The sequence below is a fragment of the Chiloscyllium plagiosum genome, unplaced genomic scaffold (assembly GCF_037043375.1).
Source record: "Chiloscyllium plagiosum isolate Xiang-an unplaced genomic scaffold, Cpla_swu_hap1 HiC_scaffold_16, whole genome shotgun sequence".
In the NCBI taxonomy this organism is placed as follows: domain Eukaryota; kingdom Metazoa; phylum Chordata; class Chondrichthyes; order Orectolobiformes; family Hemiscylliidae; genus Chiloscyllium; species Chiloscyllium plagiosum.
The window spans coordinates 49,390,550-49,403,553 of NW_028270154.1; the positions used below are offsets into that span (position 1 = coordinate 49,390,550).

General features: G+C 42.4%; 1 protein-coding gene across 1 annotated transcript; it reads left to right on the forward strand.

The window, feature by feature from the left end:
- Window positions 1-11,212: 11,212 nt before the first annotated feature.
- atoh1b (atonal bHLH transcription factor 1b) lies at window positions 11,213-12,552 on the forward strand. Its single transcript, XM_043704167.2, has one exon. The coding sequence runs from the start codon at window positions 11,232-11,234 to the stop codon at window positions 12,141-12,143; it is 912 nt and encodes a 303-aa protein (XP_043560102.2). The 5' UTR covers window positions 11,213-11,231; the 3' UTR covers window positions 12,144-12,552.
- Window positions 12,553-13,004: the final 452 nt, after the last annotated feature.

Consider the following 13,004-nt stretch of genomic DNA (forward strand, 5'->3'; position numbering starts at 1 on the left):
GCCAGAAATGGAGATGGAGATGTCCAGACAGGGGAAGGAGGTGTCCGAGATTGTCCAGATGAACTTGAGATTGGGGTGGAAGGTATTATGAAAATGATGAACTGTTCAACCTCCTCATGGGAGCATGAGATGGTGTCGATACAGTCATTAATATAACGGAGGAAAAAGTGGGAAATGGTGCCGGTGTAGCTGTGGAAGATATGTTCCACATATCGAACAAAGAGGCAGGCATAGCTGTAGCCCATGTGAGTGATCATGGCTACCCCTTTGGCCTAGAAGAAGTGGGAGGATTGGAAGGAGAAATTGTTGAGGCTGAGGACCAATTCAGCCAATCGAATGAGAGTGTCAGTGGAAGGGTACTGGTTGGGTCGGTGTGAGAGGAAGAAACGGAGGGCTTGGAGGCCTTCGTCATGGTGGATGGATGTGTACAGAGACCAGATGTCCATGGTAAAGATGAGGCATTTAGGCCTGGGAGACAAAGGTCCTGGAGGAGGTGGCAGACTTGTGTGATGCCTTGAACGTAGGTGAGGAGTTCCTGGACCAAAAGGGACAGGATGGTGTCAAGGTATGTGGCGATAAGTTCAGTGGGGCAGAAACTGGCCAAGATGATGGGCCAACCAGGGCAGTGAGGCTTGTGAATTTTGGGTAGGAGGTAGAACCGGACGGTGTGGAGTTCCCGGACTATGAGGAGGGAGGCTAGCTGATGCCTGGTAGAAGAACACTTCATCTTCCATAGAATCAATGTGGATTTCACCAGTTTCCTCATTTCCCCTCTTCCCAGCTTATCCCAGATCCAACCTTCCAATTCAGCACTGCCTTCTTGAAATGTGCTACGCGTCCATTCCTTCCCACCAGTCTGCTCCACCCTTCTCTCCAACCAAACACCTTCACCCCTACCTTCATCGACCTATCACATTCCCAGCTATCTTCCCCCAGCCCCACCCCTCTCCCATTTATCTTTCAGCCGCTTGGGCCACGAGCCTCATTCCTGATGAAGGGCTTATGCTCAAAATGTTGCTTCTTATGCTCCTCAGATGCTGCCTAACCGGCTGTGCTTTTCCAGCACAACGATCTTTGACTTCAACACACTATCATGTTCCTTGACTAACATTTCTGTCTTGGACTTGCTGTAGTGCTCCAGTGAAGCTCAGTGCAAGCTGGAAGTACAGTAATCTCACTTTCCACTTGGGGACTCTGCAGCCTTCAGGGCTTAATATGAGTTCAGTAATTTTAGAGCCTGAGCACATTCTCCCATATCCTTCTCTCAATCCCCACACACCAGGCCTTGTTATCACATGGGCTGCTACAACAACCGACCCATTGTCAGCTACTAATGGTCTCCATTAGCAGCTGTTGAGTCTTCCAGCTACCCATTACCCATTCCAGTGAACATGTAGACTGCAGATGCTGGAGATCAGAGTCGAGAGTGTAGTGCTGGAAAAGCACAGCAGGTCAGGCAACATCTGAGAAGCAGGAGAACTAATGTTTCGAGCATAAACCCATCATCAAGAATGAGGATTGTGGCCCAAGGAGCTGAAAGATAAATGGGAGGGGAGTGGGATAGCTTGGAATGCGATAGGTAGATGAAAGTGGGGGTGACGTTGCTAGGTCAGAAACAAGTGTGGAACGGATAGGTGGGAAGGCAGATGGACAGGTAGGACAGTTCAAGAGGGCAGTGCCAAGTTGGAGGGTTGGATCTGGGATAAGTTGGGGGGAGAGGAAATGAAGAAACTGGTGAAATCCACATTGATCCCATGTGGTCAGAGGGTCCAAAGCCACAAGATGAGGCGTTCTTCCTCCAGGCATCAAGCAGCCTCCAACCTCATAGTGCGGGAACCCCCACTGCCCATTCTACCTCCTACCCAACACTCACAAACCTCATTGCCCCAGTTGACCCATCATCTCGGCCTGCTCCTGCCCACCAAACTTATCTCCTCATACTTTGACATCATCCTGTCACCCTCAGTCCAGGAATTCCTCACTTACATTCAAGACACCATCCACGCCCTCCACCTCCTGATTTCTGATGCCTGAAACATCAATTCTGCTGCTCTTCAGATGCCGCCTGACCTGCTGTGCTTTTCCAATACCAATTCCTGCTGTTCTCTCTCTGGGCTCTATCTCCATCTGTCGTTTGCTCTTTATGTCTTCGCTCACCCCATCTTCATCATACATACCAGATGCAATCAGTTCTGAATAAGGATCACTGGACATGAAAACTCTGCTTTCTCTCTACAGATGTTGCCAGACCTGCTGAGTTTCTCCAGCAATTTCTGTTTTTCTTTCAAATGGCTGATAAATCTGATAAGAAACAGATGCTCATATGCACAGCATGCATACAATGAAAGCCATGCAAACAGACAAAATATGATGAAGCAGATTATTGGTGAACTGCAACAATACTTTCATTGGCAGCAGTGTTCTGCAGATGCTGAGTGGATTTCCAAATTCATGGTGGTTTGCTGTAAGCTGCACAGCTTCACCATCAGAAGACACAACATTTTCCAACAACTATACAGCAAGTAGTTGAGCAGAAGCAGAAGGAGATGGAGGATAAGGATAATAGGAGGCAACTTATACAACCCCTTTAACATGGGCTGTTCAAGAAGTGCTCATTTGAGGCTGAGACTAGTAAAAACAGTCCCCAATTTCCCATTTACCGACAATACTACATCTTACCTTGGCTCTGTCACTGAATATTAAAACATCCCTTTGGCAACACTGTAAAAAAACCCAACACAAATTAAATATTCCAGAATGAACTTAGAAATAATACATGCAGAAGTCAACAAAGTGGCCTTCTCTTAGGGCCTGTCTACAGTAGAAGAGAATGCAGGTGCCCTTGGAGGATATTTTGAGCAGTCTCAGATCTCGAATGCCTGGCTGCTGACTGCACCATCACAGCCTGGGCAACAACAGTCTGCACTGGCTGAGAGGTGACAGCAAGGCTACTGGCAGAGTAGCTCAGAAGATAAATGCTGTCTTCTTCAGAAGGAATACCAGGTTGATGTTTCATGATGCCTCTGTCACTCTCCTCACGCAGCTTCTCTGCAATCCTCATAAACTGTTGGTGGACAGATGTCTGCACTGCTGCAACATCCTTTGCACATTGTAATTCACAGCCATGATATTTCAGTTTGAAAATCAGACATTGGTTAGCTGCTTTTTTTTGTGCTGATGAAAGTTACAACATAGACCACCATGTTTGGGTCCACAAGAAAGTGAATGAAACTGGCCACTACTTTGATGCTAGAAAGGATGAGCTCCAAGCCGAGTATCAGGATAATGCTGTACCTCTCCAAGCTCTCTGACAGAAAGTAAGGTTTCTGGCATGTTTCTCAATGTACCAAACATTTTGTTGTACAAGACCAAGACATTTTTTCTCCAGGCTGCCCCTATGATGTTTTCATTTGAGTCCTCTCCAGACTTTATAGTCAGTAGGGTAGCAAGAGAGGAGGCAGCAGAGAATAAATTGAGGCCGAAGAATTGGGGCCCCTGCTCTTCATCACTTCATGAGAAGAGGCCTGGTTTAGCAGCTGTAGCTCAAGGAGAACACCTACTTGGAGAAATAAATCAAACAGCCCAGTACATAGAATTACTGGGTTCATTGGTTCATGATTAGAAAAGTATACTTTTTGATATTAACTGACAATCAACAGGAATAAGTGAAAGTCAGGGCCAGCATAATAAAGTAATTTAAATGAGCAAACTAGGCAAGGGAGAAGTAGATTAAAGTTAATGCCAGAGAATTAAGTTTAAGACTAAGTGAGATTAAGTAAGTCCAAGTTTAAGAATAGCCATACAGATGTCTTGAGTGGAACACATGGCTTATAATGTACAGCAAGTCACAAACCTGGCATGTGATATTGAAACTCGGGTAGCAGCTGAAGACACTTGAGCACAGCGATGAGGCTCGGAGTTACATGGATAGTTCAGAGAGGTGGTCTCACTGCAGCTCAAGGGCGTGGAGGAAGAAAAGGAATGGGTGGCCACCAGGCAGGCCAAGGAAAACAAGGTTAGTGCAGAGATCTCTGGGAGACCGCTCACAAATTGGTTTTCCATTTTTGGAAAGTGGTGAGGGTGTCAGTCTTCAAGGGAGTGTAGTCAGAGCTACGTTTATGGCACCATAAACGCCTCAGCTGTATCAGAGAGAAGGAAGAGGAAGAAAGGAGGAGTGATAGTCAGAGGGAATTCCTTAATTAAGAGAACAGACAAGCATTTCTTTGGCCATCAATGTGCTTCCAAGATGATATACCACCTCCGTGCTTCCAAAATCAAGATTATCACAGAGCAGCTGCAGGTCATTCTTCTGGGGGAAGGGGAAATGCAGAGGCCATAGTTCATGTTGGTATCAATGACTTAGATTGGAAAGGGGAAAAGGGGATCTGGGTCTGCACCAAGAATTTAGGAATTTAAGTAGAACAGTAGCAAGCAGAATCGCAAATGTAGTAATCTCCAGATTATTCCCAGTACACGTGCAAATGCACACAGAAATAAGACAGATGGATGTGTGGCTAGAAAGATGACACAGGAGGATGGTCTTTAAGTTCCTAGAACTCTGAGACTGACTTGCAGGAGGATGACACCTGTACAAGCTAGTTAGGTTGTATCTGCCAGAATTGTGATGAAGTTCCTGACAGGGCAGTTGGCTAGCATTGTTGCAAAACCTTTAAGCAAACTTGGTCAGGGTGTCAGAATCAAGAAATAATAAAAGGAAAATGCCAGGATTCATAAAATACTTGAAGATACAGCTGACATTAGCTTAGAAATAGCAAAATAATAGGTGAATTCAGTGTAAGTGGGAAATGAATGGAGTCAACATGACAGTTACAGTGTATGTAAATTAATGTGCAGAATATGGTAAATAAGATTGGGGAGTTATTTGTTTCGATTACCACAAGGATGTACCACAACATACCAACATTGTTTTTCTACATGAGCAACTCCTCCTTGCAAATGACCCTAGCTATTTATAATGCATTGAAATGCATATTTAAATGTTACAAAGCTACAAGTTAACAAACTCAAACTTATCAACTCTTGAAGTGATGACTTTCTCCAGCTTAGTGACTGTAATGTTAGCTTGTGGCAGTTATGTCTCCTCAGTGATCTGTATGAGTGTCAGCCATGAATGGCCCTTTGTATTCCGCCATTTTTCCAGTGATCTGCAATTGTTTTTCAAGTGTTTATCCAATGCCCTTTTGAGACCCATGATTAACTCTACCTTTATATTATAAGGCACAGAATTCACGATTCTAACCACTCACTGGACAAAAACCTCTTCTCAATTTTCTGCAAGCTATACATGAATTTGGAATCCCTCATCCTTCGAACAATTCATGAAAATATTTCCTGCACTCTCCCAAAAGTTTAATTTACTTACTAAAATGAAGTTTCAGAACTGGGCAGAGTACATCAGTTGATAAGAAATTCCTGTGTTGCATTATAAAAGTTTATTATAAGTTACTTGCTCATGTACTCTGTATTACTTTACATAAAACCCCGGATCCCAATGACATTTTAACCTCTTCTTATTCTGCCATTCCACCTTCAATGATTTGTGTATATGTATGTACTTCTTGCCCAATGCCAGCTTGCACAGCTAAAGTTACCAGGCTTCTGACATGAAATGGGTTTCTCCACCCCACAACAGGCGTATGGGCCAGACACCTAATGCCTCTTCCTCCCTTTGTAAAGCTTCAGACAGGCTGGGAGTTAGATAGGTAGAAAAAGGAAAACCTGATGGATTTGTAGTCATCCACAACTTCAAACTTGCCAGAAAGGAAGCATAAAATTCAGGCCAATGAGGTTAACGATAATTATCATTATTTGTGTAAACCGGAGTGTAACTTCAGGCACTGCACATAGGTTGTCAAATAAAAAAAATCTGACAGTTGGTGGTCAAAATGTTTTATTACTCTGAAGTCTTCCTGGATGTGGCATCTTGACATATCACCTTTCAAATAATTTTTAACAGTATAAAGTTTACCGAATTTATTTTCAATAACTCCACAGAAAAGGTAGGGTTTATCCAAACTAGTATAAACTTCTCTTTAATGGTATAGTAAGTTTCATTTGATGACAAAAATACATTATTCTTTCTGTTTCTTTTGAGTTTGTTAAATCAGTCTTTCTTTTCCTTTATTTATGTCACTTCCTATAATTTGAATAACTCATTAAGCAATTTCCTTATAATCCCTCCCAGAGATTTGTTATTGTCTCAATAATTAATGTTGAAAATGTATTGCTGGAAAAGCGCAGCAGGTCAGGCAGCATCCAAGGAGCAGGAGAATTGATGTTTCGAGCTTGAGTCCTTCTTCAGGAATCCTGAAGAAGGGCTCATGCCCAAAATATCGATTCTCCTGCTCCTTGGATGCTGCCTGACCTGCTGCACTTTTCCAGCAACACATTTTCCGCTCTGATCTCCAGTATCTGCAGTCCTCACATTTTTTCCCTCAATAATTAATGTGCCAAATCCTCAGAAAATTGAATGATGTCACAAAATGTTACATTTAAATCAGTTTTATAGAGCATAGAAAAGTGCAGCACAGAACAGGCCCTTCGGACCACAATGTTGTGCCGAAGATTAATCCTAATCTAAAATATAATAACCTAACCTACACACCCATCAATTCACTGCTGTCCATGTGCATGCTTAAATGTCCCTAATGACCCTGCTTCCACCACCACCATTGTCAACGCATTCCATGTGTTCACAACTCTCTGTGTAAAGAATCTACCTCTAACACCTCCTCCTTACCTACCTCTTAACACCTTAAAACTATGACCCCTCGTGGCAGTCAATCCTAAAATGGTAAAAATGCTCTGCTCTTATTGAAATTTTCTTGCATCAATAAAGATATATTACAGGAAATATTACAAAATGACTTGGCACATTAGAATTCTGCCTTGTTTTAGTTATAGTAGAATTAAATTGTTCCAGAGTTTATTGTAATTTGTTAACATTTTGAAGTGTATATGCTTACTTCACTCAGTACGTGTAACTCTATTTATGGACTAAGTTATTTTTTAGCAATATATTTTAATGATTGCACATGTGCTTAGTTAATGAGATCAGGTACTAACATCTAATGCAATTGTCAGTTATCAAATATCAGACAAACCTATTAAAAGTGAAAGAGTATTTTGAGTGTGAAGATTGCATTAAAAATAAATCTGATATTAAACTTATTACTGTTGATTTTCTTACTTTTTTATTACACAGCTATTTTGCTTTAAAAAAACACAAAACTGTTTGCTCAATGGTTGACTTTTCAAGAAATATATGGCTCAGCCTGTGACTAGGACAATAACAATGTTAAAGTTTTGAATGTCAATATCTAATAAAATGCAGCAAGGTAGTTTATACATAATCGCACCAGGTGTATAATTGCATGAATAGATACTTTTTTTGGAAATTTATGAGTTAGGTAAATGGTTAACCAACTTCGTTTTATGATTGTGTGATCAACTGCAGATTAAGAACTAAAATATGTAAAAAGTGTCAACAGTTTAGTTTGCCAATTTGTGTACACCTTGGGGGTGTCCTTATTTATACCACTGTTGTTAAACTCTTCTGCTTTCGAACAGAAAGATTTTTTGTATGAAGGATGTACAGCCAGAAAACTTCAAATCCACTAATACCACAAAGTAACATATGGTCTTTTTTAATGCCATACTTCTGCAGCAATTAGAGTCATAGAGTCATAGGGATGTACAGCATGGAAACAGACCCTTCGGTCCAACCCGTCCATGCCGACCAGATATCCCAACCCAATCTAGTCCCACCTGCCAGCACCCGGCCCATATCCCTCCAAACCCTTCCTATTCATATACCCATCCAAATGCCTCTTAAATGTTGCAATTATACCAGCCTCCACATCCTCTGGCAGCTCTTTCCATACACATACCACCCTCTGCATGAAAAAGTTGCCCCTTAAGTCTATTTTATATCTTTCCCCTCTCACCCTAAACCTATATCCTCTAGTTCTGGACTCCCCGACCCCAGGGAAAAGACTTTGTCTATTTATCCTATCCATGCCCCTCATAATTTTGTCAATCTCTATAAGGTCACCCCTCAGCCTCCGACGCTCCAAGGAAAACAGCCCCAGCCTGTTCAGCCCCTCCCTGTAGCTCAGATCCTCCAACCCTGGCAATATCCTTGTAAATCTTTTCTGAACCCTTTCAAGTTTTACAACATCTTTCCGATAGGAAGGAGACCAGAATTGCATGCAATATTCCAACAGTGGCCTAACCAATGTCCTGTACAGCCACAGCATGACCTCCCAACTCCTGTACTCAATACTCTGACCAATAAAGGAAAGCATACCAAACGCCTTCTTCACTATCCTATCTACCTGAGACTCCACTTTCAAGGAGCTATGAGCCTGCACTCCAAGGTCGTTTTGTTCAGCAACACTCCCTAGCACCTTACCATTAAGTGTATAAGTCTTGCTAAGTCAGAATGTTTTCACATAAATTGCTAACCTATTGATTAAAATTTGTCCTTTTCTTGTTCATAGAACTATGTGAATTAGAGGTTGAAATTAAGTATCAGAGCAAGAAAATACCAAACACAAGGCTTAATTAAATTGCCAAAATTGACAGATTTAAACCAAGGAGAGTTAGATTTCAAATTGAAAACAAAACAATTTAAAGTAAATTGGAATAAGGTTCTGGTTGATCGTTTTGAGATTTGACCAAAGGAAAATCATTTTTTATAATTAAATATTATTAACTGTCTTGGTAGAAATGACGTGTGTAGAACATATGCGCAATAAGCAAACTAAAATAGCTCCGACTTTCCTATTTTTAAAAATTCACTCGTGGGGCATGTACGTCGTTGGCTGGGTCAATATTTCCCGTTCCTAGTTGCCCCTGAGAAGCAACTCTATCAGGATTTGCCGTCATCCATGAAACTGGCAGCAACTTTAGTTTGTACATGAACACAATAGCATGAAAATCCAGAATGAACTGTCAGAGGTTGTGCTCCACGTAGGAAAATGTGAGTTTCCAACAAAACGCTTCTCCCAATGAACTGATGAATACGTCCACTCTTGTATGGGTAGTCTCACTGTAAAAACATTGTTAACATTATTGATTGAAACGTAACTGGGATTTTATTTTTTAAAGTGTTATATTCATAATTCCCTCGTGGCCCTTAAATCGGAGGGTTAAATTAATCTATTTTATAAAATAATTCCGTACTAAAATAAAGCTAGAGTCTGTTTATCATATTTGAGATCTATCCTAATCCAGTTATCATTTCGCTACCTGAAAATATAAATGAATATTGGAGCTGCCAACTTTTTAATTTTCTCGTTTCTGGCCCTGGAAATGTGTCAGTGTGATTGACTGTGTCTGCTTGCTGCAGCGCTACTGCCGGACACTTGGAGATCCTGTTGACTTCGCACCAGATTGAGGCTGCCTTTGGTGAAAAAGAAAGTTGTACGGCGGAGGTAACTAGGTCTTTATTCTTTCCTTTCTTTGACATCTGCATTGAACGTCGTTGCTTCGCTCCTGACCGCAAGATCCTTACAATTATTGAGCCGAAAACCATTCAGTTACTTGTGAAAGGTTGCATGTTTGCTTAAGCTAGACAGCGATAACGCGTTTTACTTGTGCCTACACTATATACAATTTAGGATAATTATATCTATGGTTATTCAAGTATATAACATGTTCTTCAGTTAGAATATTGAGGATATTAACAGTTATCTATGAAATTGTTAATGGTGACTCATGTAAATAATACAGCTAAATTACTAAAAATTATATTAAACTGTGAGCCGCCTAACGACTTTAATGACAATATATTATATATTGTATTCAAAAAGATTAAAACGTAGTTGATGTGGTATTTGAAGAGTTTGCCGATGCCAACGCTATATTTCAGCTTCATTTGATTCATGATCCAGAGTTTTGGATTTTATCAAAGGTTTCAATTGAACAAGAAGGTAAACAAGGAAACTCTTCAAAAATAATACATCTTCAAAGAGTAGGTGAACTGACGAAAAAAGGGCAATCTTCACAATAACAGCACTTGGAAACAAACGCTCGCATACATCCATATATAAACACAATATTTACTGCGAACAATTCGACAGCATACGTTATAGTGCATTATAAGCGAATATGGGCATGCAAGTTATTAAATTGTAGCGAGCAATTTCAGAAATCCTTTCCATGCAAACTCATATACCGAAGTCCCTATCGACGCCCCTTTCGCTATTCCCTTTCTCAATTCCACGAATATTGCATTTCGCCTCGCTGTGTGGATTGGACATTCTCAGTATTGTATGTGACTGCTTCTTTTTTCGGATGATCACTACCACGGCTGGAATCAAGCAAGGGGTTTCGACTACTGGACACAAGTGGAAGATTTGTTGCATGTTTTGCAAATTGATTCAGTTCCAAGGAAGACTCATATCGGACTCGTAACGTTAAATTTTGTTTCTCTCCCCACAGGAATTGCCAACCTATTATGTTTATTCAACACGTTCTGTTTTTATTTCAGATTCCCAGCATCCGCAGTAGTTTGCTTTTGTTTTATAGTGAATATTATGCCCTAACCGGACCCATTCATATATCTCGCATAATCATTTCTTGCTGACAAGGGAAAATTGCGCTCTTCTGATATTGGTTGAAAGTCATCTGAAAAACGAGTGGTCGCTCTGGCTATGTAGTAAGTTGGGGTCCAGTTGAGGTATGAAGCCAAAACAAAATATGCTGGTTGAGTCCAGTGGACTGTACAATAAATGGTGGGGGTGCCACTAGTTTTGTGGGAATGTAAAGAGAAGCAAAACAATATCTCCTGCAGGAGCGAAGATCTGGGAATGACATGGGGAAGGGACAGACACGCGCCAAGCGCCGGGTGTCGCGCCCTGCACTGCGCGTGCTCGCTGCCCAGGGCTAGGGGTGGGGTCATGTGTGAGGGACCGCCCCCTAATATATTCATCAGGAGGGCCGGCTCTGATTGGCCGCCCGCACGCGACAGACGCGCGCCAGACCCAGCACCGACGCCGCTGATTGGTCAGGAGCACGCGTCGGAGCTGATTGGTCGATTTGCGGCATTGGGGGTGGGTCCGGGGGTTTATAGAAGCCGCCCTCCTCCCGGCGCCTGTAGATCCACTCGCTCAGCGCCTGCGCTTCAGTTCCACTCGGCTGAGCTGTCCTGCCAAACACCCCTACGCCCCCCGCCTGCCCGCCCGCCCCCACCCTCCACGCTCGACATGTCCCACCTTCGGAAACTGGCCGCTGCGCGCTGGCTACTGCAAGAGTCGCCGCCAGATCCCGGCGAGGTGTCACCCAGTGATCCAGCCAACGCCGCACGCTTCGCCAGCGCCGAGCCATGCGCTTGGCTCTCGCCTGCTTTTCCGGCAAGCTGTCCACACTTTCCTCACCCCTACTGCTCACCCGCGGGAAGCATCGCGCCTCGCTGTCACCAGCAGGTCTCGCAGGGAGCACTGGCCAGCATCATCCCCAAACTGCCCCCACAGGCTGCAGTGCAAGCCGGTGAGTTTTGCGGGGTGAAAGGCCAGGTAAAAGCGACAAGCAAGCAATTGGCGGAACCACCCAAGCATCGACGACTCGCCGCAAATGCACGCGAAAGGAAGAGGATGCATGGATTGAATCACGCGTTTGATGAGCTACGGAATGTCATTCCAGCTTTTGACAATGACAAGAAACTTTCCAAATACGAAACACTGCAGATGGCGCAGATCTATATAGCAGAATTGACTGAACTTCTGCAGAATGTGAGCCAGCAGAACCTAGGTGCTGGCAGTTCGCTATCCGACTGCCCAAATGTTAAAGTCGCGACCAATAAACTCTGTCCTACGAAATGCTGCAGTTTGCAAACCCCAGTTGGTGCATGTTCTCCTAACATCCCTGATGGCCCTCCAAAGGTTCTTTCCGACAGTACTGGGGACACAAGACCTGCAGCTCAGCGCTTGAAGTTACTGTCTCCTTGCAAATCGACCAGAAATGAAAGTAAAGTGACTTCTAGTCGGAGTGATGGAGAATCTTCTCCTCACTCTCATTTCAGCGACTGGGAGGAGGCACAGGCAGAGAGTATGGCCTACCAACGCTCAGAACACTTGTCAGATCTCTCACGTGCTCCGATGGCGCGGAAAGCCAGTTAGGCTGAAACCTCACGAACTTTGACACCAGCTGCAGAGTGTAAAATCATTTATTTTTGTAAATTTCAAGTGATGATTTCATTCTTGCTCACTCAATGGTTTGTTGCACTTTAAAAATACTGCACAGCGAAATCATCAGCTGGTACGCAGTATAGAAAAGCAGAACAATCCACAACACTTGAAATATGTTTTACAATGTTTTCGCCAAACCCTTTATTAGGCAGATTAAGGTCACATCCTAAATACTGTTGCATGTTTTATAGTATGACATGTTAGTCCAGGGTATAAAATACGTAGGCTCAGGCACTCAGTCACCAAGTTATAAGAAGAATGAAATGGATTCGGCATTTTTTGAAAAGCTTTGTTTCATGTGAAATGAAAATATATTTTTTTAATAAAATGTGGACTTGTAAATCAATTTTGTGTAATTTGTTTTTGTTGCTTTGCGAGTAATCACTCTTCCTAATTTAGAATGTGCAGGAACATAAATGGATTCAGCAGATAATTTTTGGAAGTTCAATACAGATCACAGCAAAATGATAACGCCGTTGGGTTCAGCCTTCCTGCATGATCAGATCAACCCAACATAAATCCTGTCGAAATAGTTTTGTCACTTAAAGTAAAGTTTGGTCCAATCATGCCTTTGCTGCAAAGTTTACTGTTAAAAATACATGAAACAAAATGTTGGAGACATTCATATGTAAAGAAGATCTGTTAAGGTACAAGAGAAGAACTGCGCCCTTCAGTTAAACTTTACAATAAAAGGAAGGAACAATATATTCAATAATTTAAACTCAGTAAATGAGGTAAGGCTGTAAACCAGCAGGTGTAAAGCCTGCCATAGAATTGCACCTGTTCCTGGAA